This window comes from Papilio machaon, chromosome Z (genome assembly GCF_912999745.1).
Source record: "Papilio machaon chromosome Z, ilPapMach1.1, whole genome shotgun sequence".
NCBI classification, from domain to species: Eukaryota; Metazoa; Arthropoda; class Insecta; order Lepidoptera; family Papilionidae; genus Papilio; species Papilio machaon.
Window position 1 is genome coordinate 192,618 of NC_060016.1, and position 26,591 is coordinate 219,208.

The window sequence follows — 26,591 nt, forward strand, 5'->3', positions numbered from 1 at the left end:
ATCAAATTCCAGTGGCCTTTTAATGGCGCTCAATCACAAACGATAATAACATTTATCGCTATCGAAATGCTAATAAATTTATATGTGAAATACATGCCTTGCCTCCTCTTGTTGCCTCTTTGTGTACTTAAAATATTCAGAGGTATATAAGTTTCTTAGGAGGCGCACACAAACACACACGCACGTACACACACACATATATGTTCATTAAAATGAGTTTAAAAAGGCCTCACCTGCAGCTTATGGTTGAGCTTCTGCCTGAGCTCCTGGAAGTACTGGTCGTGTTCGGAGACGATGTACTCAGAAACGGGCTTGTTGCGGCAATACGCCTCGTACAGGAACATGCGCTTCTCCAAGAACCGGCGGAACAGCGGCCCCAGCAGCTCCGGCTTTTCAATGCAGACTACCAACTCGCGATAAAATTTACTGCACAGAACAAAACAATATATTGAATCGCATCTTATGGCCGAGTACCGCGCGACGTCCTCCTCGCTCGCCCGTCGTGTCTGTCACACTATTTACAAACACTAAACTTTGAACAAAATTAAAATAATAATTTGGAAAGTCGCAGAAAGCAGAGCCGGCATAATGAATTCGCTTGAAATTCAGTATGTGAGGTCGCCCGCGCACATTCATCAAAAAAACATAAAGGAAGAGTTACTCACTCGCGGTGCCATTCGAAAATGGCCTCGATGTTTCCAAAGATCATGCGATGACGCCGGTCGCGTAGGCTTTCGGGCAACGCCGGTTCTGCGGAAGGGTCCTGTCGGCCACAATCAAAAATATTATTTATTCTATATCAGCATCTTCTTCAGCGTGGCATTAAACAGATGCCTTCCATTAAAACAGCGTTACAATCACTCGTGTGGCCCGCGTTTTCCGTTTACTTACCGCCATGTGACGGATATATCCTTCGCAGATGAGTCGGAGGTCGGACACATAGATCTCCTCGGTGTCGACGAGCTCGCGTAGCACGTAGTCGCGCTTCTTGAGTATGGCCTCCACGTCGTCGGGCCCGGGTATGGGCGTGGGCGTGGGCGTGGGCGGTGTCGGCGGCGGGTCGTCGTCCGCCGCGCCGCCAGTCGCACCTCCACCTCCGTGCTGTTCCTGCGCAGTTGAGCATTTTTTAACGTGATTTCTAACATTTTTATACATAAAGAACAAATGTATTCAAAGCAGTCATGATAGACATGAAACTTATTAAGCGAGTAGACAAAAAGTAATGAAGAAAATGTCTCTGACTGCTGCAAACAAATTCATTACATGGTCACTAAAACAGTAGTTATGTTGGTACTTATAGGTTGTTCATATTAAATCTTACTTTTCCGTGTACAAGTGAGATTTATAAATCAAGCGCAAGACAAAAAAAGAGTTAGCAAAAAAACACAAGCAAGCATAGAAAAATGCGTTCTATATAATACGATCATATCTCTAAAACTAATTTAATTTGATGTACCATTAAAACGGAATAAATCGAGTACCTACGTATAAATTAACTGCACGCAACATTAAAAATTAAAAACTAAATATTCAACAAAAAACCGCAAGGCGTTTCCAGGCGATAATGTTTAAGTTTCACTGTCCGTTAGCCGAGAAGTGTATTTAAAAATGTTAAAAAGTAGCTGTGGCACTATAATATGTGTGCCGCTGATAATTAACAAAATAATTAGTATAACTTATGTACATAAATATAATGTAAGTATTGTTTGTAATTATATCGCGACCGGTTCATGGACAGTAAAAGCTTTCAGTAAAACGAAAGTCGTGCAAATACACTACATGTATTGATTTTAATCGAACCATTTTTTCTTTGACAATTTGTTCAATTTCTGCGATATCCGCCGGACCCGCGTTGGAATCCAGAGAATCCATAGCCAGGGAGTTCTGAAAAAGTTAACCCAAGTATCTAAAGAACCTGAGCACCCGGTCAGTGACAAGAAGGTGAGGTGGGAGCGACATTGCAATAAGCGAGTGTACTCACGCGTGTGGCGGGCGCCGCGGCAGCCGGCGACGGCGCCTGCTGCAACACCGCCTGCGGATCCTGCACAACCACACAACATTCACATTTTGGTTTACTGTCATCAAATAATGCCTGAGTTATGCGCAACGTGTTATCCAATAGATTATTCGTTACAAACGTTACAAAGTCCTTCGTATACATGTCATAAGAGAAACAAGTTATGTTAGGCACTTCATTTTTCTGTATGATTCTCAGTGCGGCATTTGGAGCCTGTCATAAAGATGCAGATGTTTTGTATAGTGTAATCGTATGTTGAGTTTGAAACGTAATCACTGGCAATGTAACAACGTGCCGAACGTCAATTATATCATTAATTATTTACAATTTGAAACCAATCGAGCCGGTATATTAATATATGTTTAAATTATAGCGTCAGTCGTTAATGCGGCCATTTCCGCGACCGAATTCATAGCAGCGAGGTGCAAACTCGTCATTGAAATTCTCGACAGTCGCAAGCGTTCGCAAATTGCATCGAATGAGACATTGAATGAGATCATAAGACCTAAGAATAACTAACTTCTTAATCTTTAATTCCGAAAATTTATGTAGTATTTCTTCATTTAAAACATTAACAAAGAAACAAATAATTACTGGTGTAAGCCAAGAAATGAGAGGCAGAAACGATCGACTCAGAATGACAAAGTAGTATAAAAAACTTTACATATTCGGTACCCCGCCTGCACCCCGCCTTTCGAAATTATCTGTCCCATGCTATTCATCTATTTGTATACCAAATAAGTCAAGGTAGGTTATTAGTTGTGTGCACACAAAGCCATCGACGCATCTGTAGTTACAAATGACGTTGCGGATGTTGATGGCTGTCGGTGGTTACTCGATGTTACCCGAACCCGAATCTCTGCTGGACCATTACTCCACTCAACGACGACCACTATTACTCAACGAGCCCTGGACGAAGGATGTTGTCCGTGGCTTGTTATTATATTACAACGTCGTGTCGTTAATTAAAAATACCAATAATAATATCAATTCATTGCTCGTATTCCTACTTCATATTAATTACCTGAAATATTCATAACAAACCTGGCAGGTAATAAATAACATCTCTTCAAAATCGTGTTACCTATTTAGGCTACAACAGATTATACATTCCATTACATCAAAACAAAGTACAGTTTAAAAATAACGCAATATCTAAAAAAAAACACATTTCTGAAAATTTCATTAGGCTTTTTTAAGGTATGACTTACAATACATAATATTATTCTAAGTCGAAAAAAGCAATAATTTTACACCTAATACTAATCTGACTAGAAGTTGCCCGCGACTTCGTTCGCGAGGAATTAAAGAATTAGGGATAGTGTAGCTTCCCAATAGTAAAATAATTTTCCAATTCGGTCTTATCTTTTTTTTTTATAAAAATCAATTATTAATGATAATAAATGACACAGCAAAAGAAACCTGATTAAAAATGGTTTTCATTTAGGTTTAAAAGATACGATTTTAAAAATATTGTTTGTTTTGATGGAAAGTCTAGATATTAACCTACATATGCAATAATGTACCTACGTAATCATATCAACCAGGGAAAGCATTACCCTCCTGCCAGCGGGCAAAAAGAATGCTAGCTATTTATCTGGCTCCCGGTGTGAACGGACTATGGTATAGTAAGGGAATGCCACACATCAAGTGCGGCCGCGCCGATTGCATTATTTTGAACGTTGTGTGCTGAGCTAATAAAATGAACCCTTCATGTCAGCTGCGATGTGAGTAATATTTGTCTTATTACGATAATTTTAATATATGAAAGAAATATGATTTAAGAACATTATGTATAAGGCCTAAAGATGTGTGATTAGATCCGGGTTTAATAATGATATAGCCGCTATAAAATATAGGGATTGAAAGTAAGAAAATTGTCCCGTTGTGCCAGATGGGTGGGATGTTAGCTAAGCCATACGACGCAAGGGTTGGTACGACGCGAAAATATTTATGGAATGGAAATTAGAACTAGATTAGACATAGTGCAGTAGGGGTGTCACCTGTATGGGCTTCATCGGCGGCGGCAGCTCGAGCTCGGGCACATCGTCCTCGCCCTCGTCGAGCGCGGCGGCGCTGCTGCCCTGCTCCTCGCGCCCCTCGCCGCTCGTGTACGGCAGCTGAGCACAACGCACATATGTACATCTATATCGGAGCTGACAGAGTACCTACACTTGCTATGTTTGTACATTTAGTTATAAATTGACATGCACCAAAACTTACACGTAGTTTCTTATCGGACGGTGTTTTCTTCAGTGGAGTGGGCTTGTCCGTGGCGGCGGGGGGTTGCCCTCCGGTTGATGTTTTGTCGGCCTTACCCTGTGATTGTTTGCCTTTAAGCCCCAACCATCGCCGTCTGCCAAATACATCGACTTTAGGCAAAGAAAATCATCTAGTTCATATTCAATAAAAGAAGATTAACTTAAGACCCTAACATACGTATTAAGAGATTTGGTCAATCGACAGACAAATGTTTCATGTATAAAGCAAAATAATTTGTTTAAGTTTAAAGTTTAAGCGGGCATTCACGGGTTTCGTATTGCCGACCGCTAACGGGCCGAAGAAACCACGGAGTCGCGGCATCCGATAGTTTTGTAACAGGACACCTCAGCCACATCCCTGGGATTGTCCGCCACTCGGCGCCACACGACGGCCTCGCCAACTATTCGCAAATATCAGGCTGCGGGAACGAAACTAGCGATGAACGCGCAACAGCGAGGCGGCGCGTCGTCGGAGTAGGGCGTTAAAGCAGCGGTATCACGTGTTAGTCGCGGTCGAGTGTTGTTGTGAGAATAATGAGTTTAAATTGAAGAGAACTATTGAAGCCTGAACTTCTGATCGGAGCTTTATTGTTATTACTTAGTAACGGTGTTGTTTTTTTATAATTGCGTATTTTATTTTCTTACTTTGTTCTTTTTAATAATGAAATCCTTTAGAGATTCATGTAACAGTGAGCGCTGTGTTTCACGACAGGATCTATCATACTAAAACATGTAATATTCCTATCTGGAAATGTATCTACTTGCAGACACTAATCATATTACGGTTAATTATGTTATGTGAAACAGATTTAACACCAGAGGGAATTTTCGAAGCACATAGATAGTATGTTTCATTTGGATATTTGTAAGTGGAACTGCCAACTTTAGATTGGTTACCATTTTTTTTGGTCATGCTAACTGGAAACACCTGATTGTGTATATATACATATATACATCAGATGACGAGTTCATCGCTCCTTCCAGCATCCATCCAACGTCCCTCTAAGAAAGGAGGAAACGTAGACATAGGTGTCACGTCTCAATCAAACGCTTCCGTGTTCTTGAGTCCGCTTCGGAACGTTAGCAAGCGGACTACATAGCATATATTAATAGATATATATAATATATCTTGGAAGCAACTACTCGAATAATTCTTCTCTTCGCTGGATATTTTTGGTTCGTAGTGGGATTCCGCACTAATCACAATATTATTACCGCGGTGTAAATTTGTGATAAACAAAGACTTACGTAGACATGAAACGATACACGATATTAATTTTTTAATTAATTTGCCGAAATAGAAGTATTTGAACAATATTTCAGGGTATTCAAGAGGTGCGTGCGGCGTGTGAGGCGAGTGAGCCACGTGAGGTGCGTGCCGACGCACTCAAGGTCTAGCCACTGCTCGCCGCAGCTATATCTATACTTCGACTCATGTTTACATCATAAACAATTTGTTGAAACCCTTTACTTTTGTAAATCCGGAAAGGTAAATACGGTTCCAAGTTGTGTAATTAAGACTGCAATGCATATAGTTAGATGTTACATCCAAACACAATCTAACTTATATTGTGTTGCACTAGCGACAGCAACAGCAACTGCAACTGCAACTTCAAGTTCAACCTGTCGTAATTACTAAACACAGACACGGCACGGTTCGATAACTTACTTTGTGAACACAACTTGATTAAACATAGACATTGCACAAGAACGCGTACAACTCGTATTTAAAGCGTTCAATGAGCCAACGAGCCAGCGCGTCACTCGCAAATAGATGAACACAAACTGCCTTATCGACGGCACGGACAAGGAGCGCGATTAGCTGCATGCACGTATTTCGATTCTACGATTATTTTGTAATGTTAAGGAAGGGCAGGCGGCGAACTCTACGTGCGCTCCTACATCCTCCCTCTACACAACAGACGTTGATTGTACTCGAAAAATATAAGCAACTTCGCGATATTCTTTTAAAATAATCTAGATAACAGCTATGTCTCGAACGTTAAAGGTGGTATATTGTGCGCTGTTCAAGAATAGTGGTGATTAGATAAGACAAATTATAAGGGAACTGATAAGCGCCTCGCTCCGATGTGTTCCAAAAGCGACGCGACGTTAGCGACATTACGTGTGTTGAATACACGCTTAACCTCACTCACACGACGCTTTCACGACTTCACTACAATAATGAATAATAATTTCGTTGACAGATTAAGAAATTACGACACTTCTTATGCGCTGTATGTACTTTTACGGATTAGCATTTAATTAGTGTCCCGAAGAAAGTGTTTCGGACATGAGCACGGAAAGTCAATATGGTAGCGGCTGCAGCAACACTCACCCACTGAAGCCGCGTCGCTTGCCGGGGCTGGCTGCGCTCACGGAGCCCGTCGCATCACTCGATGCATCTGAAACAATATTTATACTTTTAACTAATCATTATTGATGTTAATTGTCACGCGAATTCAAATTGCGTGCTACTTGTACGTAAACAAATAATTGGACGCTGTCAAGAATTCAGCAGTAACTACTTTTGTAAATGTTTCATACAATGCTGCTTAACGTAATGTTACTAGATCAAAGTTAAGGATGAAAATGAAAACATCCGCGATATTTGTGACAAAACGTTAAGAGCTACGAGCACAGTAGGTACAATACACCGGCGTGTTCTTGTTCACGATGGCAACATGCTTTTGATATTAGGAACTTGTATAAGTATTCGTAGTGGTGTCATTGGAACTGTAGCTAAGATATTGTTTCTTGTTTTATCAGCTGCGACTAAAAAAGGATGCGTGTTAAACAAGTGAATTATTTACTCGTCGCACGACGGAAGAGGACTACTAGAAGTGAGGGAGCCATCTCTACAGATACGGCAGAGATTCGGTTGTGATAATCGAATCACGACAAAATGGACCCTAATAAAGTGTCATCATTATTTTATTAGGGACACGGTGCGAGGATACGTCAATCGCTTTTGAGATAAAACGCAATGAGGGGAGCGACGAGGGAGCGACAGATTGGACAGCGCTCCGCGTCACGCAGCGTCACCGAGTGCAATCACATGCACTCGTCGATCAGCGTTGCTTGTTGCATCGCCCCGAAATAGATACAACTCGGCCAATGCGTTCGCCACCTTGCTGCGGCCGGTGCGGCTGTTGCCAGAGTCACTGTAGTCGTGACTGCTAGTAACGCGACTTAGACAGCAGGCAGTGGTCGCTTCGCTATTACGGCGAATTCAGGTTGCCGCGTGCTCGTTTGCCATCTTATAGTATTATATATAAATCTACCTTCTATTATATCGATGAGAAAGGACAGCAGTTATTTAAAATACCACTGTAAAAATGTAACAATTTTGATGTTATCGATATAACGTTTCACAAGTCATATGTTTTATGCAGTAAATAGCTTTAAGTCTTGGTGTATAGAGCATTGGTGGGAGATGCAGTATTAGCTAAGCTTTCAAAGGGTAATATATCGAGAAAAATTAATTAGTAAAGTAGATTGATACTTACGTATCTCGAGATTGGTCTCATAACGAGAGGACCTTCAGGATCACTCGTCAAAATGTGGACCAAGAGAAGGGTAAATAATATTATTCTGCGGCGTCATATTAGCACTTACTGATACTACACTACTGATGGTGTAACGTTTGTTGAATAACGAAGCTCCGGTGCCACAGTGACACGCCTGCTCGGTCCTTCTATAAAGTGCCTCGCCGATGCATTCACTCTTTAAAGTGTCACCGACTTGCACTCTAATTTATTTATAGTTTATAATGTTATACATATCATGTTAATCATTTAATTACTTCATAACAGATCGCACAATTTTTATTTATATGTTTTTTTTTAATTTGAATTTGAGTGATTGAACTGAATTCAGGGACAAAACCTTATTTCTTATTTTTACAAGTGAATAAGCTGTGTTAAGTTACAAATAAATTTATAAAAAAATTCGAATTCAGTTTGCAAAACTTTATGACAAAGGCAAAATTTAATTTTACGTAGTAAAAAATACAATAGTAAATAAAAACAACAAAACATGCTGAAGAACGTCTGTGTATAATATACAAAAATACTTGTATAGCTTCGGGTCGCACAACAGTTCCCCTCCATGGTTGTTAATAAAATCAAGACAAGGCAAAAAATTCTTTAACATTAAATAGTTACAGAGCAAGCATTTTCATTGCCAAAAACGGAAGAGAATCCTCAAGGGCTTTAGAGTAACACGGTCGGCAAAAGGTGATCCCGCTCCGCACCCGTGTGAAAGCGCTTATCACTCTAATTCTATTCTATTTGTAACAGATTGGAATACGTGCCAACCAGCTTGGCGCTTGGCCCAATTGTTATTTCCTCGCAGCAATATGGATCAAAATTATCTGTAAACAAATATGACGTCGCTCGGGATACGTGCTACAATGTGAAGCCGCATGCAATCTATTCTATATGAGTGTGTGGCACGCAGTTGTCCGCCGCGACCCTGTCTATTACCTACTCGTAATTATAATTTACATCCGCACTTATCATTCTTCAAACTTCTGTAGCTTATTCATATTGTTCAAAAAAATAATTCTCATAATTAGAATTGTAACTCAAAAAAAAAAATTGATCCTGACGCGATAAGCGTTACAAAAAAACATTACGTAAATTATCAAAATGCAACAAAATAAAATCAGACTGAACAAAGAATTTTGTAATTATTATACGAAGCCGCATATTATATAAGTACGAGTATAAGACCGAGCGCGATAAAAGAATTTTTAATAAATCATTTATTGACGCCGCCATTGCTACGAGGCATTTCCGGCTCGCGCTCTATATCGAAATATTTTAAAAATTAATTTAATAACTTCATGCCAGTGCAAGTACCAATGTAAATGCTATTGCGGGTTTCATAGCCAGTGCACAATGCACAATTGCACAAACACAAGGAATTTACAGAGTTTATAAGCGACGTGTTACTATCAACTATCTCTGTGAAAATAAAATGTTTTTCTACGTTCCATGAAAGTGCAGCGATTGTTGTTCCAATATAATATGCAGTGTAACCCTTTACGATACGTTGCCAGAATAAGTACCGTAGCGGCTTCGCACCGAATTACCAGTCAAAGATCGAAATTCGAAGTGCAGTCGAATCGTGGCGGTGGTTTAATTTTAAAGGCGTCGTCGTATTGCTATATAAGTTTATTAAAGTGAATCAGGCGAATGATAATATATTTAAATTTTTTCAGGTGTTTCGACAAAGGATACCCACGGACTCAGCTCTGATAAAATTATAAAATTGCGCAGAGCAAGTGCGAATTTTTTTTAAACATCAAATTTATTAATAATACAAATAAAGTAAAGTAGTAATATATAAGTAATATATTTTTTAAAAATATAAAAAATAATTACATTTAATATACACTAGTTATATAAAAAAGCAAACTTGCTGCGGAATCTCATGATTCAAGCAACCAGCGGTCTGCGGCCCTAGGAAACTTTACAATGCGCACGGTTTCCAAAATAATTGCCTTTTGTGTCAGGCCCTTAATCCAACTGTTTAGCGAGAGCTTTATAAGGTGAATAAGTTTTTTAGGTACTACTTATCTTTAAGTAGATTAACGCTAGCAACAAAAATGTTTCACAACAATAAACCTTTAAAATAGTCGCATAAAATATTATGACACACATAGCTGTGGATTAAAATAATGTGTATCAAAGCTGGGAATGGCGCCGGGATCGGTCTACACGTGGCGCGCATTGTGCAACCTCTGTGCTGGTACTATTCTGTTGTCTCCTCTTGTGTTGTGGGAGACTGATTCGCAACTCGACTCGAAACAATGTGACGAGTTTACGCGGCGAGTCGCATCAATATTTAGCCGCATTGTAAACATGATCGCTTACAACTTCGACAGATACAATTGTTTAATAATTTGTCGTCAAGAAACTAAGTATTAACGTTAAGCAGTCAAATTAGGAAATGCTTTTCGACTAAAACCAGTACGGAATCTAACAGTGTCCCTGTATTAGATGTATTTTTACCAGTTGCGTTCATTTAATGTATACGGGCGTAAATCCTGCGTCACTTGCGAGATCTGGACGACCCTTAAACAACATAGTGCTGCACGGCGTTTCCTGACATGTACTTTTGTTGCCCTTTCATGTTGCAGTTGGATACAAACATTTATAGCAATGTTATATAACATATTGAAAAGCACACTACTAATGTGTTGCTGCTGCCTGCAACAATAGCTGTTCGAGGAGCAATGTGCGAATGTGTGAGCGTCACATCTTAGTAGAACTGATACCGCGTCCTTGGGTATCTCAGCACACAACTGCACTCTTTGTAAGTCATATGAAAACAGTGCATTTGCTCAACAACATCGTTGATCAGATGTCAAACTGCCACTATGGGATTGGTCAGTTTGATGGAAGGCAAACACGCATCTTTATTCATCCTTTTCTAGTTTCGGAGTAAGTACCGTGAATACCGTTTTATATTTTTCAGTGTAGCTGTGAATTAAATACAATCAATGTTCATATTAGGTTCTATTGTGAAAAACCGAATTGAAGCACGGAGAAAAATATTAATTTTTAAACAGCAATGAGAAATGTCGCATAATATAAGATATTAACTGGAATATGTTTTATTAGAACTGACAGCGGCGGTTGTTTTACCAGATGTTAGTGTTTTATATAAATATACAATACGGTCTTTTCAAATAAAAATTTCCCATCAAGGAATTACAAGTAATATGTGCAATATACATACATGAAGCTGGGTAAGAACAAGAGTGAATCAGACTTACATTGTGTTATCAGCCCATTGGTCTACCGATCAATCGACTCAGTGGGGTAAAATATCCCACTGGGCCGAACGGCCAAGCTTTAGTTACATATTCCCCTTTTGATGTTATATTTGTCGCGAAAACACATATTTTTAACAACAATCACAAGTTCGATATCGCGTCGTAATTGTTATAAATAACTCTTATCGTACGTAGGATGGTAATGCCAGGCAGAGTGCATGCACCGCACGGGGCGCGGCGGCTATGCCGGCGAGGGCGGTGTGATTGCGAGCTTACCACGACAGCGGTCCATGGGAGTGGTGGTCACCATGAAGATGTCGCAGGCGAGCTGCGAGCTGCGAGTAACGGAGCAGAAGAGTGCGGAACGAGCGAGGCTCGGTCGCGTCGCGGGCCCACTGCCGGCAGCTAGCCCGCTAGCGCTACATTACTGTGCAAGCCTCGTGCGACGACCCATTCAATTTCATATATGGAAGCGGTCGCGCGCGCACCCGCGCCCTCGCCGCGCGCCTCACCGGCTATATTTTATAGTATCGCCCCGCGCCCCCGCGCAACGCATCTCACTGCCCGTGTGCCAATGTCCCAATGTTCTCGCAAACATCGACACCACCGTCTTTATTTTTTCTCCTTTACAGGGCATATTCGAACGTCTTCGAAAATGACATCATATTAATTTATGGATGTAGGACTGCTAATAATTCAGCAAGGTGGAGTGACCTACCACAAAAGACAATTCAACATTTTTATTGTAATCAGTTAACTGTTATGTTTGGAAAATATACAAGGACTGGCACTTGGTTTGAATAGAAATAATTGAATTTGAGTTGTAGGTTTTGCCATCAAGTTGTAGAGAAGGAGGTTCTGTGGCCAGCCTGTCCACTCTCTCTGCAGCGGTGAGCGGTGAGCGCCGAGAGCAGAGTGAATCACACGGCCGCAACAATGCCATGGCCTTTCTGATAAACAGAGAGCGCGCGACGCGACGCGGCGGCTGCTTTAAAATAAACATAGTAGCTGCGGTATGTCCATGTCGACTTTGATAACGTGCCAGTTAACTCTACAATTGTTATCAACCTTTCACTGTTTAAAACCGTTTTTTATTGTTCCTGGACTTTGTTATTATAGTTGTATGACATTGTTTATCTGTTCTCAACATTTACTTACATATTTTAATAAATAAAATTATTTCTAGGTAGGCTTCACATATACACCCGTGGTAATCCGGCCCACGGCTAATCCGGTGCCCCATGTAATTCGACTTGTTCATTTTCTTGCTTCATAAATTGATTGATTCATAATTATTATTTTTTCAATGCACTTTGCATTGAAAAAATCATAATTTTTGACACATTTGTACAATTATTTCCTCATGTAAAGTTATTATATTTTGTAAGTTTTATAGCATTAACGGCGTAACTTCAGAGCATGATTTATCGGATTACAAGGTACTCTTTTGTAAAATAGTCCGGACTATAGGGGATCTTCGGTAGGACTGTATAATCCGACAAATACGATAGTTCGACACTGCCCTGCAAAACGTTTGTCGGATTATGGCAGGTTTAATATTTCTGTGAATTTCTTCGCAGATACGTAGACGTTCTATCGAAATGTTTTCCTTCAAAAGGCACAAGGGACTACACAGTTCAGTACAGCATCAGCACAGTTCCACTGTATATTTAACCTGTGCAGTTAAAACTGAAGGCATGTGAGTAGATAAATGGAACAGAGGTCGAGTGTTTGTTACATGCGCGGGCGCGGTCGCCGCTTTGTGTTGCGACATTGTGCACTTCAAACCGGATAAACTTACATTGCGAGTGACACTCGAGCTTCACCACCCCTAGTTCGACGTGAACACTTCTATATAACTTCATATTTGAAATTGACGCTAGCTGCGCGCGCGATTGTTATTAGCGCGGCTGGACAAATTTCAAACATGGACAATCAGGGCGTGGGTGAGGGCGAGCTTATGAGTGCATGTTCATAATATATAAGTGCTTCTTCATAGGGCGCGAGAGCGGGTGCGGGCGCGTGTTTACGTTAGCCGCCAGGCCTTTGCGCGATCAAACGGTTCAAAGCGGTAAACTTTCTTGACGTCACGTTGCGAGTAAAGCGTGAGCTCCGCCGCTAGTTAGTGCTTGCTCTGCTTGCGTTATGTTATAAATTTAACAATTTTATTTTTATTATATGTAATATTAGTTAAGGATACTAAAGTTTAAGAAACAAAACAAAAAATTAAACACATAATTTCAATGGCCAGGAATTAATATAAAATATTCTTTATAAAAAAAATTAAATTTTATTTTATTGCACAACCTTATTTTGGAAAGCTGAAGGCGCCATCATAATTAGTTTAAAATAAAAGACGATGTCTTTATTTAGTTTTCGGTACAAAATATGCAGATGTGGCGACTAACGTAAAAGTAAACAAATCTTTGTTCCAGATATCAACGTGAAAAACGTCACTGTCACACATCCGTCAGACGCAGACGCACGATTCATTGAACAACAATTTTTGTGCGGCCCTGAATCCCATACTTAAAGTAATGATCTTTAACAACTTGCTGTAAGAAATGTAAAAAAAGGGAAATAAAAGTGTTAATAAATAATAATGGTTTTACTTTCTAGTCACTTAAAAAAAATCTATGACATAGTTGAGATTTCCTACTTACTAACAGTTTAGTTGTTTGCGATGGTGTAATTATTATTCCTTTCTATATTTTTTACTTTTCTCCTCTAAATGTTGCTTTAACTTTGTTTTTTATTGTATTTCATATTTACATACCATTTAGGAAATTAGGAAATCATTTATTCTTGCCAGTAACAAAATGAGATGTTTGTATTACAAACTAAAACTTAGGTAATATTCATAAAGATTAGGTAAATATTTTATATTATGTAACATTTACATAATTAAATGTAAAGTTTTGAGAAACTGAAACAAATATTCTTGCCGTCGTCGTAATGGTTCCCGCTAGCGATGGAAATCTTTTTTTAGAAAATTTTAGAAACTTTCAAAAGCTTTCAATATTTCAACAATGGAATTTATTTATACGTATTATAGAAAATCATCTCGAGTGATGTTAAACTACATGTATACATTTTTGATATTGAAATTATAAATATGACCCGACATGATATTATATTATGATGGTTTATTTCTTTTATTCTTCTATTTGAGTGTTGTTACGATTCAGTTCAAGTCTTAAAGGAATCAAGAGGTATTGCGTGCTCAATGTCAAAGCGAAACGAAAAACTTTTAGCGCGCGTCAGAATAAAATTAAATAGAACCGTCATATCAGAACCTCTTCGGTAACATCTAGCAATGATGATCTACTGTGGAAAAATGTTTGCAGAATAACAATAAACAGTACGAGGTTAATTAAATAAATGCACTGCATACGAGGAGAGGAACAGGTACCTGAGTTAGTACCGTTGTCAGTGTTTGCGCCCTCGCCCCCGTTGCTGCCGCACGAGCTTCCACTCGCCTCTCCCGCGCTGGCCTCGCAGCCCGCGACCGGCTCCTCCTCGCCACCGTTCGAGTTCGACCGCGACCAGTACCGAGCCACGCGCCGGTACGCGTTTCGGAACGCTAGAGCACGAGAGCTCACAAATATGCGACCAGTCAGAGGGGAACCGCCGTCGGCACAATCGGTACCATTGCCCCCTCCCATATCAGGGTTTCCCACCGTTCCAGACATCTTAAGCGTTATTAGAGAACACTAACCCATTATTAATATAAAAAAACAACGATGAAGTTCAAAGTGTACCTAGGAACGGCGCTATGACGGGTCATTAGCGGTGAGAACCGGCGCTAACCCATGGCGACCGACTACGAGAGGAAAACGCGTCCGAGCACACCGGATGTTGGCGGAATTGTGAGCTGTGAACAACGACGGATGCAGCTCGCGGCGCATCGCCCGCGGGAGGCGTGCCCCTTGCCGGAGGCGAGTCGCGAGGAGGTGTGCCATGCAGCGGAGCACGCCCACCGCACGACTACCTAGCCTCCACCCGCGTCCAACGCACGCAGCCGGACGCCGCTGCAAGCTGCTAACCGGACGCATCCCGGAAGGAAGTAGCGGGGATTATTACTTATATCTTCCTCGAATTTTGAGTTTCTGTATTTCATATCTACGCTACTTTTCGTTTGAATTACATTTTATTGGTAGGTAATATTATCTGACATCTTTAGTAGCCAACGCAAATCACTTTGTAAAAGAACACTAGTAGTCGAAAATTATGCAACATTTAATTGAAATAAATAAACATGAAATCCGAGCTGTCGCCTGCGACTCCTGCGACTCCGTCCGTGCGGAATAAAAAAAACACTATTAGAAGACTATGTGTATAACAATCTATGGAATACTTAAAATATAAAAACAAAACTATTTCTTTCTTTCACAACATTTTCACAACTTTTTATTCAACTGTTTTATATCTTCATCTATATGCACGGCTTCGCGTTACCGGCCAGTACGACCTCCTAGGCAGCTTACATCCTCTGCCGTACTACCAAGGAGGTTCTATGAGCAATACGCGTTATACATACCGCCCACCAAGGACAATTGCTTTGATGCAAGTGTCCTTCACTCCGCCCACCATGGGACAATATGACAAATTTCTTTACAACATAACAAACTAATTAAAATATATATATGCCCACCGTGACATGAATAATAAGATAAATTCCTTGACATTATAAACACTGAAATTACATAAACATATCCGCCCACCGTGACATAGGATGTTTGACTAAATTATTTTACTACACAAGATACTAGAATTCGCCCACCATGATGTGGGAATTAAAAACTTAACTATAGCTACTAACATGCCTGGACTTATCATCTAACAAATAAAAAACTAACACAAACATTAATTTCTATAACATAAACATAACTTAATATCTTAACAATATTAATCTCCCTTATTTATATTCATCACCACCTAGATGCATACCTTACTATCAGATATCATACAAATCTCAACAATTTTAAACACCATTATAAATTCAAAACCACCTGGATGCGAACCCTATTATTATCTAACCGTACAAAAATCTAACTCAATCCCCTATTTCAGTGAGTAATATCGACAACTAGTTAGTCATATACCTATAACCTGTCGCAAATTCAACCTAACCCTTTAATCACTTCATATGTTACAATAACCTTATGGAACTCTTAATCCGTAACCCTTGTGGCTATAAGTCAATAATTATCGCGAGAAGATCCTTGCGGCCACACGCACATGTAAATAATATAAAAACTAATGTAACCCTACAACATATCATACTTAGGTGTTACATTCTATGTTCTTTAGACTTTCCCATACTAATCAATACAACTGCCTTAATACTTAAATAACCGAAATCTATCACTAAACGTTCCTATAGGTACCTTTTGGATTAGCATAATTCATTTTACACCTGCACCCTATGTTGCCATACCGTAACTTTACCCTAGAATATGGTAACTGTCCCGTTTCCCGATATACATCTCCTGTCATTGATCCCCTGTCTAAAACCATGTTTTTTCTATGAAATTTTCTAAAGTCATTATCCACGCAACGTGACCGTTCTACACAATTACTATTCCATTTCCGCAATTCCATTCCACCTTTCTGTAAGAATCCGTTGTTACCAAAGCGAGCGTGCGACTTAACTTTATAATTACAAGACTTAGCTACATCACTTACACCACCTGACAGTACCCAACCCAGAGCTGTAGACTGAGCTACTGTTGAGCCATTCGGATCCCTTTTTATACCTTCCCGTATCACTTGGGAGTAGACTTTGGCTCCAAGGAGAATGTCTATTCTGTTAGGTGTGTTGTAACCCGGATCAGCTAATTCTAACCTTTCAATATCCTCCCAATTCAGCAGTGGAATTTCCTTACTAGGCAATAAATCCGTTACACTATTTAAAACATAAGCTTGCACCTTCACCACATACTTTGGATCAATTTGAGATTGAATATCTAATGTCACTGTTGCACTTGAACCTACATTACTGTTTCCTCCTATTCCTACGATATCACTCTTTATAGGGACCTTTTCCAAATTTAATAACTGCACTGCAGCTTCAGTGACAAAAGATACTTGCGAACCTTGATCTAATAACGCTCGCAACGTGTAATTAGTCCCCTTTCTAGAACTTGCCTTTATCAAAGCTGTAGGTAATAAAATTTGATTGTAAGTCCTACCTACCGAAAGACACGACACAATCTGACCTGTAGTGCCATCTGTACTTGGTGACTCCGCGTCCACGCCTAAACTGCTCGACTTCGGACAGTTATCGCTAGTCATTGCTGACACAATACCTATGGGATGCAACATGGTGTGATGACTTCTACCACATTTACTACATTTAATATTTTTTTTACATTTCCGTGCTGAATGATGTTTACCTAAACACACAAAACAAAGCTTATTATCCCGTACAAAATTACGACGTGAATCACTAGACCTTTTTGCAAACTTATTACAATATTTCAATGCATGTTCTCCAGCACAACATGGACATTTAAACACTCTTAAATGAAAAGTGTTTCGAATAAATTGAGGCTGTGACACATTATTAACATTACTATTATTCACAACATTCGAGTTCGACTTATTCGTTTCTATTGCCTCTAAACCTCGAGCTCGATCAAGTAAAAAGTTTTTAAACTCATCAAAGGTTGACAAGACGTCCGATGAACTATTATTATTACTGTAAAACTCCCATTGCCGTCTGGACTCCTGGTCAAGCTTTAACGACAACATATAAATTAAAATTACATCCCAATCACTAATATTTACACCTAAATTACTTAAGCCATTTAAACAATCTCCAGCAGTATCTACTAAGTGTTTTAAATATTGAGCCGATTCACTAGTTGCATTTCTCAAACTGAACAGTATTTTTAAAATATTTGCTGTTAAATACTTTTTATTATTGTACCGCGATTTAATTATCTCCCAAGCTATATGATAATTGTCAGCGGATATAGGAATCTGTCTCAATAGTTGTTCCGCTTCGCCACTAAGATATCCCTTTAAATAATGCATTTTTTGGACGTTATCTAGGGAGTCACAATTGTGCACCAATGATGTAAATAAATCTCGGAATGTCACCCATTCTGTATATAATCCGGAAAATGTAGGAATTCTAATCTTCGGCAACTTAACATGAGATGAATTTGTACTACATTTTTCATTTGTATGAATAATTTCAGATTCAAAACTTTCTAACAACATCAATAATTCTGCTTTGTACTCCATATAGCATTCTTCAGTTCCATCATAAACATTTTGTACATAATATGTGCTACTCTTAAATACTTTTGAATCAGACTCCTTAACAAGACTTTCATGAGTCTTATTGAACTGTTGCCACAATTCATCTAACGATTTTAACCTAATTTGTACATGCGGACGAGTTAATCTATCTTTCGGCGATTTCTTATAATTTCTTTGCGCCTTAACAATCCTATCCGAAACATCTTCTTGATATTTTAATAACCCTTCCATTACGATAATTCAAATCTTTACAAGTTTGGTATGAAAGTCACTACAAAGTTCACGAATCACTTTAATCTCTAATAGTTAATTAGAACGGACTCACTTTATTCACAAGCTTGTACGCCGTCGTCCTAATAACTCCTCCTCTTAGATCGTCGCCTTGACTCGCCGCTCCGCTGCCGTCACTCACGGGCGCCGCTAAAGCGCCTGCGCTGGCCAATATTTCCGAAGAGCTCGTCTTGACGAAATTAACAAAAGGGCATTTTCTACCTTAATTCACTTTAAAGCTATTGGATCGGACTTTTTTATTATAAGCACTAAGTACTCCCGCGCCGTCCCAATAGTTCATCCACTTCGCTCGCCGCTTCGACTCGCCGCCGCCGCCGTCACCCACAGACGCCGCTACAAGCACCTGTGTAGGCCAATCTTTCGGAGACTCGTCGATGGAACGAAGGGAATATTAATTCCACCTTCGAAAAACCCTTATCCGGCTCGATTGGACCAAAAAATTATGTATAACAATCTATGGAATACTTAAAATATAAAAACAAAACTATTTCTTTCTTTCACAACATTTTCACAACTTTTTATTCAACTGTTTTATATCTTCATCTATATGCACGGCTTCGCGTTACCGGCCAGTACGACCTCCTAGGCAGCTTACATCCTCTGCCGTACTACCAAGGAGGTTCTATGAGCAATACGCGTTATACACTATGTGTTCTTCTAGACTATATTCTACATCTAGGCAAATTGCATCGAAACCCATTGAGCAATTCTGGAGATCTTCTAACAAACATCTTTCCATTTAAAATATCGCAAATTGTTGCAAAACATACATATAAGTAAGTAGTAAAAAGTTTCCGATCTCTCTCGATTGCTTCTCGCCTCAGGAGAGTACGTGAGAGTGAGAACGGGTGAATGCGAGAGATTAGTGACGTCAGCCACACAAAGACGCTGAGACTTGACAAGCTCACTTTGTAGAGCGAGCAAATTAGCGAAAAGCGCGAATATTGCAATAAACATCCCCGCTTGGTGGATGGCATGGCGGTGTGGAAGAGCTTTCATTGTTCACATTTAGTAGTCATTGGACAGTGGGGGCGAAGCCTGTAGACTGCGACTGCTCTATAACCCCAATAATCTAGGTACAGATAAAAATTTCATGTTTCATGCACATGATGTATTGGCGTAACTACTACAAAAAAACTTGCGAGCAAGACCTGGTAGTAAACATGATGAAATCAATCGGCAGTGAATGGACAAGTTCGAGCTTCTCATATACATGCGTATACATATAAACGAATAAATGAAAAATATCAACTTTTGGAAGAGAATAATTAGCGTCCTTACATAATATTAAGTGCAGTTATAACCTGAACTTTGTACGCGCTGTACTGTAAATGTAGACCGGGGACTATAAAGGCAACGTTGATTGCATTTAGCGCCTGAGGCACGGCGCGGGCGTATCCTCGCTTGGCTTTGATCATGGAGCGGTACACATCATACTGTTTTAATACATTTCTAAACCGTAATACCAAAACTATTAAGCTATTTAAATGAAAGAAAACCACCTTTAATATAAAATATGCGATCTTTATATAAAATGGTGTCTAATTGTTGAAAAAGTTAAAGCAGCTAATATGAAGTGTAACTGTAGCTTATGTATGTACATAAACGGAGACTCTTTAGTCTCCGTGTGAAGCCAAGTCAAATACTTAGTTTTTTTATTGAAACGATGCGAAAATCTAATAAATAGAGAAGTCTTTTAGGGGATGGTGTTGCTCATCCTTAGAAAGGTCACAATGCACGTGAAAGTAGTAACATTTTTTCTTCCGCCTTTTAACAAAGTTATAAAGATTAAAAAATGCGGATCTAAAGTCGGTAACAAAGACGAGCCAACGTACTAAGTACGACAACCCAGTCATCGCACATTACTTGTGACAGTACATAGTAAGAGAGCCAACAAAGCAGACTACAGTTTTTCTATGAAACCGAAACGGTTGTCAATATTACAAGGAAAATAATTAAAACTGTTATCTAACATTTGAATTTATTTGTTCCCCTACATTAAAATCTGTGACTGCTTGTGTTACTGTCGGTGGAGTGAAATAAAACAGTAAGAAATTGAGACAAATTTTATGATGTTTGTATTAGAGAAGGCGGGTGGGATCGTCTGCAGGCAACGGGCAACAATCAGTGCAGCATAAATGGATGTGAAAGTTGAGCGTGGCGAGGCGATCGGCGAACTCAGTGCAGCGAGCTCACAAAGTGTAAACAAAATCGGGTTCGTCGAAGCGATTTCCAAAGGAGAGTAATTGTAAAGCTCCCCTGTGCGACTTGTTACAGTAACACATTACATATATACATATCTGCTACTTTTCCATTATATTTCTATTTTGATTCCAAAAACCCCAATGATGCGTTTCATTATGCATTATTTTTTTACTGTGTGAATCCGAGGAAAAGTATTTTGTACGCTATGTTAAGATAATACATTATCATCATCGCGATCCAAGATAATATTGATAAAAAGTAACGTTGTAGTTTATTAAGAGTTGAGTTACGTATTCATACATTACAAGCATACGTATGAATACTACTTATCATTATAATGGAACAAAAAGTAACACATTATGTGTATTAGGCAGTCAAAATAATATAGTCTCGATGCTCTCTCGACATAGTCGACTTAATAATGATTCTCGTTATTAACCAAGTTTACATATTATTTGCAGCTTTCAAACCAAAATTTCTTAAAAGTAATTATCAAAAAATATAATATAAATAAAAATCTTCAAAAGTAATTAAAAAACTTAATTGCAGCACCATCAGACGTTCTTTATACATATTCATGTTATATTTTTACGACGATACCTAATTAAACTTGCCATGATGATTTACTTTGTTTCGTATTTATTTTATACGCTTCAAAATGTAACGAGAAATTTCAAAGAAAACTCAGACAGAAACGAACGTAGGCGGAGGTAGCGAAACTTTTCAGAAAAACCTTTTATTTAGTATTGGTAAAGCGGACAGTCTTTAATCATTTTAAAATAGTAAAGTTAGGAAAGCTTATACACATGCTTTAGTTAGTAATATGCTTGCGTCCTTTGTAGAACACAAATTGCGACGTGTTCCCGCATTGCTACATAAGTATGCGGCTACGAAACATTATGTTGAAGAAACACAGGTCCCTCTGTCAAAATGATGGATATTTAACTTTACTTTTTATTGTATAGACTTTTTTATAACTATAATTCAGTTGGTACATTGTTGCGTCATCAGTGTTCTCTATAAGTTAATCACGGAACAGATTTTTTAAAGGTTTTGCTAAGAAGCATCTGCTAATACGGACGACGAATATATTTCTTTTTTCCGTTTTGCTGTGCCCTAAAAATTAGCTTAATGTAGTTATTTTTTTGTGCCCACTCAGTATGGGGTCGTATAATTTTTTTTTATAAAATAAGACTTTGTAACATGTTATAGAAACAAGTTGTGTTAATTGAATACTGAGGCAAAATGATAGAAGGCGGAATGGTTGACTTAGTGATTTGGCAAGTGGCAGGTAGTATTGAGTGGAGCGAAACACAATCCGCACGGTAGTTGTATCAGTCTCCATCGATTAGTGCATTCGGCGTAATCCACATTCAGCCGACAAAGTAAGCAAGCTGAATGAAGCTGAAGCTATAACATATACATGGTACGCGTATATACCCAAAACCAATATGCGATTGACTGGACCACCCGACGCCTTTACTAATTCTACATTAATTGCTTCACAAGTTATCTCATAATAATAGTTACATACATTCCGTATTTATTTATTTTCTATTAATACAAATTGCGTACGCCTGTAAGAGCTTATCAACTGTTTGGTTGCCAACTTCTATAACTATTACTACCAGTAGTAAAGGGGAACATGAGGGATATTTTATTTAAAAAAGGTATTTTCGTCCCTTTTCCTACCCGAAAAAGCGGTTAATAGAATGGTGAGCAGAGAGGCCTATGCTTTGTCCTAGCGTATCACTTTGAATTAGGAAAAAATATAGAATTAGTTAAATACATATCGCATTTTACATTAACATAATATAAAATTTAGAAAGTGATATTGTACACTTGCGTCACGAGTATCGCGTAGCGTTTGATTGAATCGTCGACGCGAGTACTAATTCTAGTCTAGAGAGTACTAATACTATCGGTACAAGCATAGCGACTACACGAAAACGTTCTCACAAATATTGGTGCTAGGCCTTCAATTTAAATAATCATCATCCTTATCATCAGAATTAAATTCGTTCGAATCGACGACTAGTAATAGAATAGAACATATATTTTTATATAATTTTCTCATTCCAATGAACATTGAGCAGCGATAGGAAATTCAGAAACGAAACTCCAAACACGGTAGTGAATTTAATCATATTAATAATACAGAACAGTGTATCAATTAGTCGCTGGAACCACAGGCGGGCGGGAGACGGCGGGTGGCGGTGGGCGGCGGTGGCGTCAGTGCTCTACCAAATATGTGCTTACAATGCAATGCAATAAAAGCAGAGCATTTCATGCGTACAAATTTAGAGGAATGCGCCGTACATTTATTTATCTCATATTAATATTGAATAATGTTTGCAAAGTAGATCAGGGATGGCAGAGTGGAAAGCGTCAAGGCAATAATATATATTTGCGTTTAATACAATCCTAGAAAAAAGTCCTAAATCCCCGCTTCGCCTCCACAACTATGAGTTATAAATAAATATACTTCAAAAAAAGCGTAGTTAAAACTATAGTTTCTAAGTAAGAATTCAATTTTATTATTCCTTTTTACAATATATGAATAAACAGCTGTCTTAAGATTTTAAAAAAGTTTGAAATTGGTGGACTCTCCTCATTTTTATAGAATACTAGCTTTAGAAATTAATACAAGTTTCAGGAAGAAAAATTCAGGTCCAATAGTTTTTGTATTTATTTGTTATATACAAAAATAAAAATCTTTCCTCTCTTTGATATTCGTGTAAAGATTGAAATATTTTTTCGAAATGAATCATTACAAAATTTGAAGTATGGTAGTATTCAATTAGTCTGAAATGTGATATACCTATAGAGGATTCATGAACAATAATCCAGTCAGAATTTTGATCATACCGAATATTGATCACTCGGCGCATATCGAAAATAATAAGTACACTTGAATCCAAATTAATACTGGAATGTAATTAAATAGTATTACAGGCCGTCGGTGAATGTATATTGCGGCTCCTCGAATCAGCATCGGTTTGGTATTTTGCGCTGCCTAATTGACTGGCGAATATTCAATTAATTCGCCGACCATCGTAACTCATCGATATTTTACATAGTGATGGAGATCTGCGCCCCGCCTGTAGCTTGCTACTTGCTACTACTTGCGTTGTTGTTTGTTATTTGATCGTTTGTATGTTCAGTGAATCAACATTTTAAGTGCTTTCGGTCGTTACAAAATTACGTTCTTTTTAAATAAAAGATCAGAAGAGAAATAAATCGTGACAAATAAAAGACGGCAAAATAAGATGATAAAGCAAACAAATATAAGATTTATAACTTCACACTTCCGTGGTGCGTAAGAAAGTATAATCATGGTAAGAAACCCGTTCTAATGAACATTATGTTAAATATAAGATTTCTTTCAAAGGACTATCTGTTGGTCAAGTCATTAGAAAGGACGGATAGGTCGAGTGGAAGAGGGCGACAATTCGCGGCGTGAACTCGTGAACGGACGGCCACTGTTTGACGCAAAACTTATGCTTTATTAAGTGACAAGCAACGAACCGAAACAGGCGAGTACCAAATGCCCGCCTCGTCCGGTTGCTTCTACGTCTTAATGGTAACAAAAGTGGAAATATCAGCAAGGATTATTTCTTTTTGTAATGTATTCGAAGACGTGCTCATAACAATAATAATGTTTTTATGTTAGAATATATTGTATCTCATCGATAACAAATAAATAAATTGATAACTGTGGGTTTCCACTGCAGTGACACTTGTATTGGCACATGTTGTCAATACAAGAGGAAACCTTACCGTCGAAATATTTATAACCGACGATCGTGTATATGAAAAGTAAAGATTAGTTACCTAAGGGTTCGTCGGGCTGTGCGAGCGGGCGGCGCGAGGGCGACGGCGATGGCGAGGTCTTGCGGTGCGTGTGCGGGGCGGGCGGGGGCTGCGCATGCGGCTGCGGCTTGAGCACGTGCGCCGGCACCGCTCCCTGCGCTGCCTCGCCCGTGCCCGCCGCGCGCACCACCCACCAGTCGGCGCGTGCCGCCCACGGCTCCACCAGCTCCACCTGCTGGCCCTTGCTCACGGTCAGCTCACCGGCGGACGCGGCCACGTGCTCCGCCACCACCCAGCTCATCTGCGTCTCGGGAACGGCCTACGACAATTATTTTCTGTTCATTTCGTACTTTAAAAAACATTATAGATATCTTGTGACCTAAATTAGACCCACTTATCGCTATCAACATTTCCTGAAATTTGGTACACACCTTTAATCCCGATGACAATGCCAATTTTATATTCAGTTTCATTGTAAATTCAATATGGCCGCCGCCACTAAATGGCGGATGACAAATTTTTGCATTACCCCCTCCCACGTGGATATCAAAAGGAAGGGAAGGAAGGGTATGAAAAATACAAAATGGCCATTGTCACAAAATTGCGGGTGACATATTTTTATACTATCTCCGACATGAGTATCTTAGGAAAAGATTTGACTAATACACTTTTTAATATTACTTATTTTATTATTCATAGTACTCGCGGACAGGTTTATAACGTAAAGTGAATGTATAAGGCTGTTAAGTAGATATTTATATTGAAATTATAAAATTTGCAGTTCTGTCATTTCACCGAAAGCTAAAACTTTATCAAGTATTACGATGTTTGCAATGGTCCAAAGCGAATTTCTAAACTATGAATATAAGAAGAATTGGTGAGAACGCAAAGCATTTTCAGAGCCGGATTAGTACTTCACTGAAAACAGAATTTCAAATAATGCGTTCCGTAATCGGTTCTCATATGGAATTTAACAAATATGAAATCTAAAAACACCAGACTTTCAAAGGGGAAAACGTCCAGCATCAAAGTGGAAGTAGCAATTCACAAAGGCGCTTTGAGCGCGCAGAGCCGGCTTGTCCGCCGTCCCGCCGCCCCGCCGCCCCGCCACCTTCGTCCGAGTCCCCGGTACCTAATTAGTTATTTATTCGCTTCGAGAGTTCTATTAACTGTAACAGTGTGTATTTTGTGAAAAACGTGGATACCGGGAATCGTCTAGTAATTGTGTATAGATTCGTGTACACTAAAATTAAATAGACATATCAACATTAATTAATTATTTAGGTAACGATGGTTTATTTTATAAACATTTTAAATTTAATAATGAATCTAAAAGCGAAAAAACGATGTAAACAATAAGAAAATCATCGTCGTCCAGCGCAGCGGTGATATTAGCCACCATTGTGCTGCGGTTGTACTATTCGAGCAACATAATGTTCTTTGTCTGTTAATGTGGCGGGAATTTAACCTTGTTGGTACTTGTGAAGTAACAAGATATCAATTTGTTTTCCGTAATACAGGTACTTACTGTAGAAGTCCATTTGCCATCTATATATTACCGAAACGTTAAATGATTTTTTGTTTGTCCATCATGTCAGTCCATGTGAAAACTATCGGTACTATACTCGTACTAATCAACGCTGAAAAGTCCGTAGAATATCTTTCCGGAAATAAAAAATGTTATTTACGGTTCCGATTTAGTGACGTGAGATAGATGAATCTCGCAGGTGACGCACGGCTTGCGATCGAAGTCAATAACGTCGAGCTTATAGATAAACGAATTTACCAATACGAGATAAGACATCGATAAGGCCTTGCAGTTCCATTGTAACAAACGTGCCATGTATAGGTACAAGTAGATATCGTGTACGGCGCTAAATACTGATATTTTACGGTGTTACCAATATTCAAATGTAATAGCATTACGTTTCTAAAAATGATCTGC

The 26,591-nt window shown here is 39.0% G+C and overlaps 1 protein-coding gene across 3 annotated transcripts in view; it reads right to left on the reverse strand.

Moving 5' to 3' along the window:
* Positions 1 to 26,591, reverse strand: part of LOC106715883 (triple functional domain protein) — a 75,842-nt gene that overhangs the window by 12,283 nt on the left and 36,968 nt on the right. For all 3 annotated transcript variants that reach the window (XM_045686186.1, XM_045686184.1, XM_045686185.1), the window contains exons 30-38: positions 24,668 to 24,965; positions 6,617 to 6,683; positions 4,241 to 4,373; positions 4,021 to 4,137; positions 1,982 to 2,041; positions 1,801 to 1,884; positions 892 to 1,107; positions 666 to 763; positions 234 to 426 (exon numbers count right to left, since the gene is read on the reverse strand). In XM_045686186.1, the coding sequence (XP_045542142.1) occupies positions 234 to 426; positions 666 to 763; positions 892 to 1,107; positions 1,801 to 1,884; positions 1,982 to 2,041; positions 4,021 to 4,137; positions 4,241 to 4,373; positions 6,617 to 6,683; positions 24,668 to 24,965 (1,266 nt within the window). The remainder of the gene's footprint in view (positions 1 to 233; positions 427 to 665; positions 764 to 891; positions 1,108 to 1,800; positions 1,885 to 1,981; positions 2,042 to 4,020; positions 4,138 to 4,240; positions 4,374 to 6,616; positions 6,684 to 24,667; positions 24,966 to 26,591) is intronic.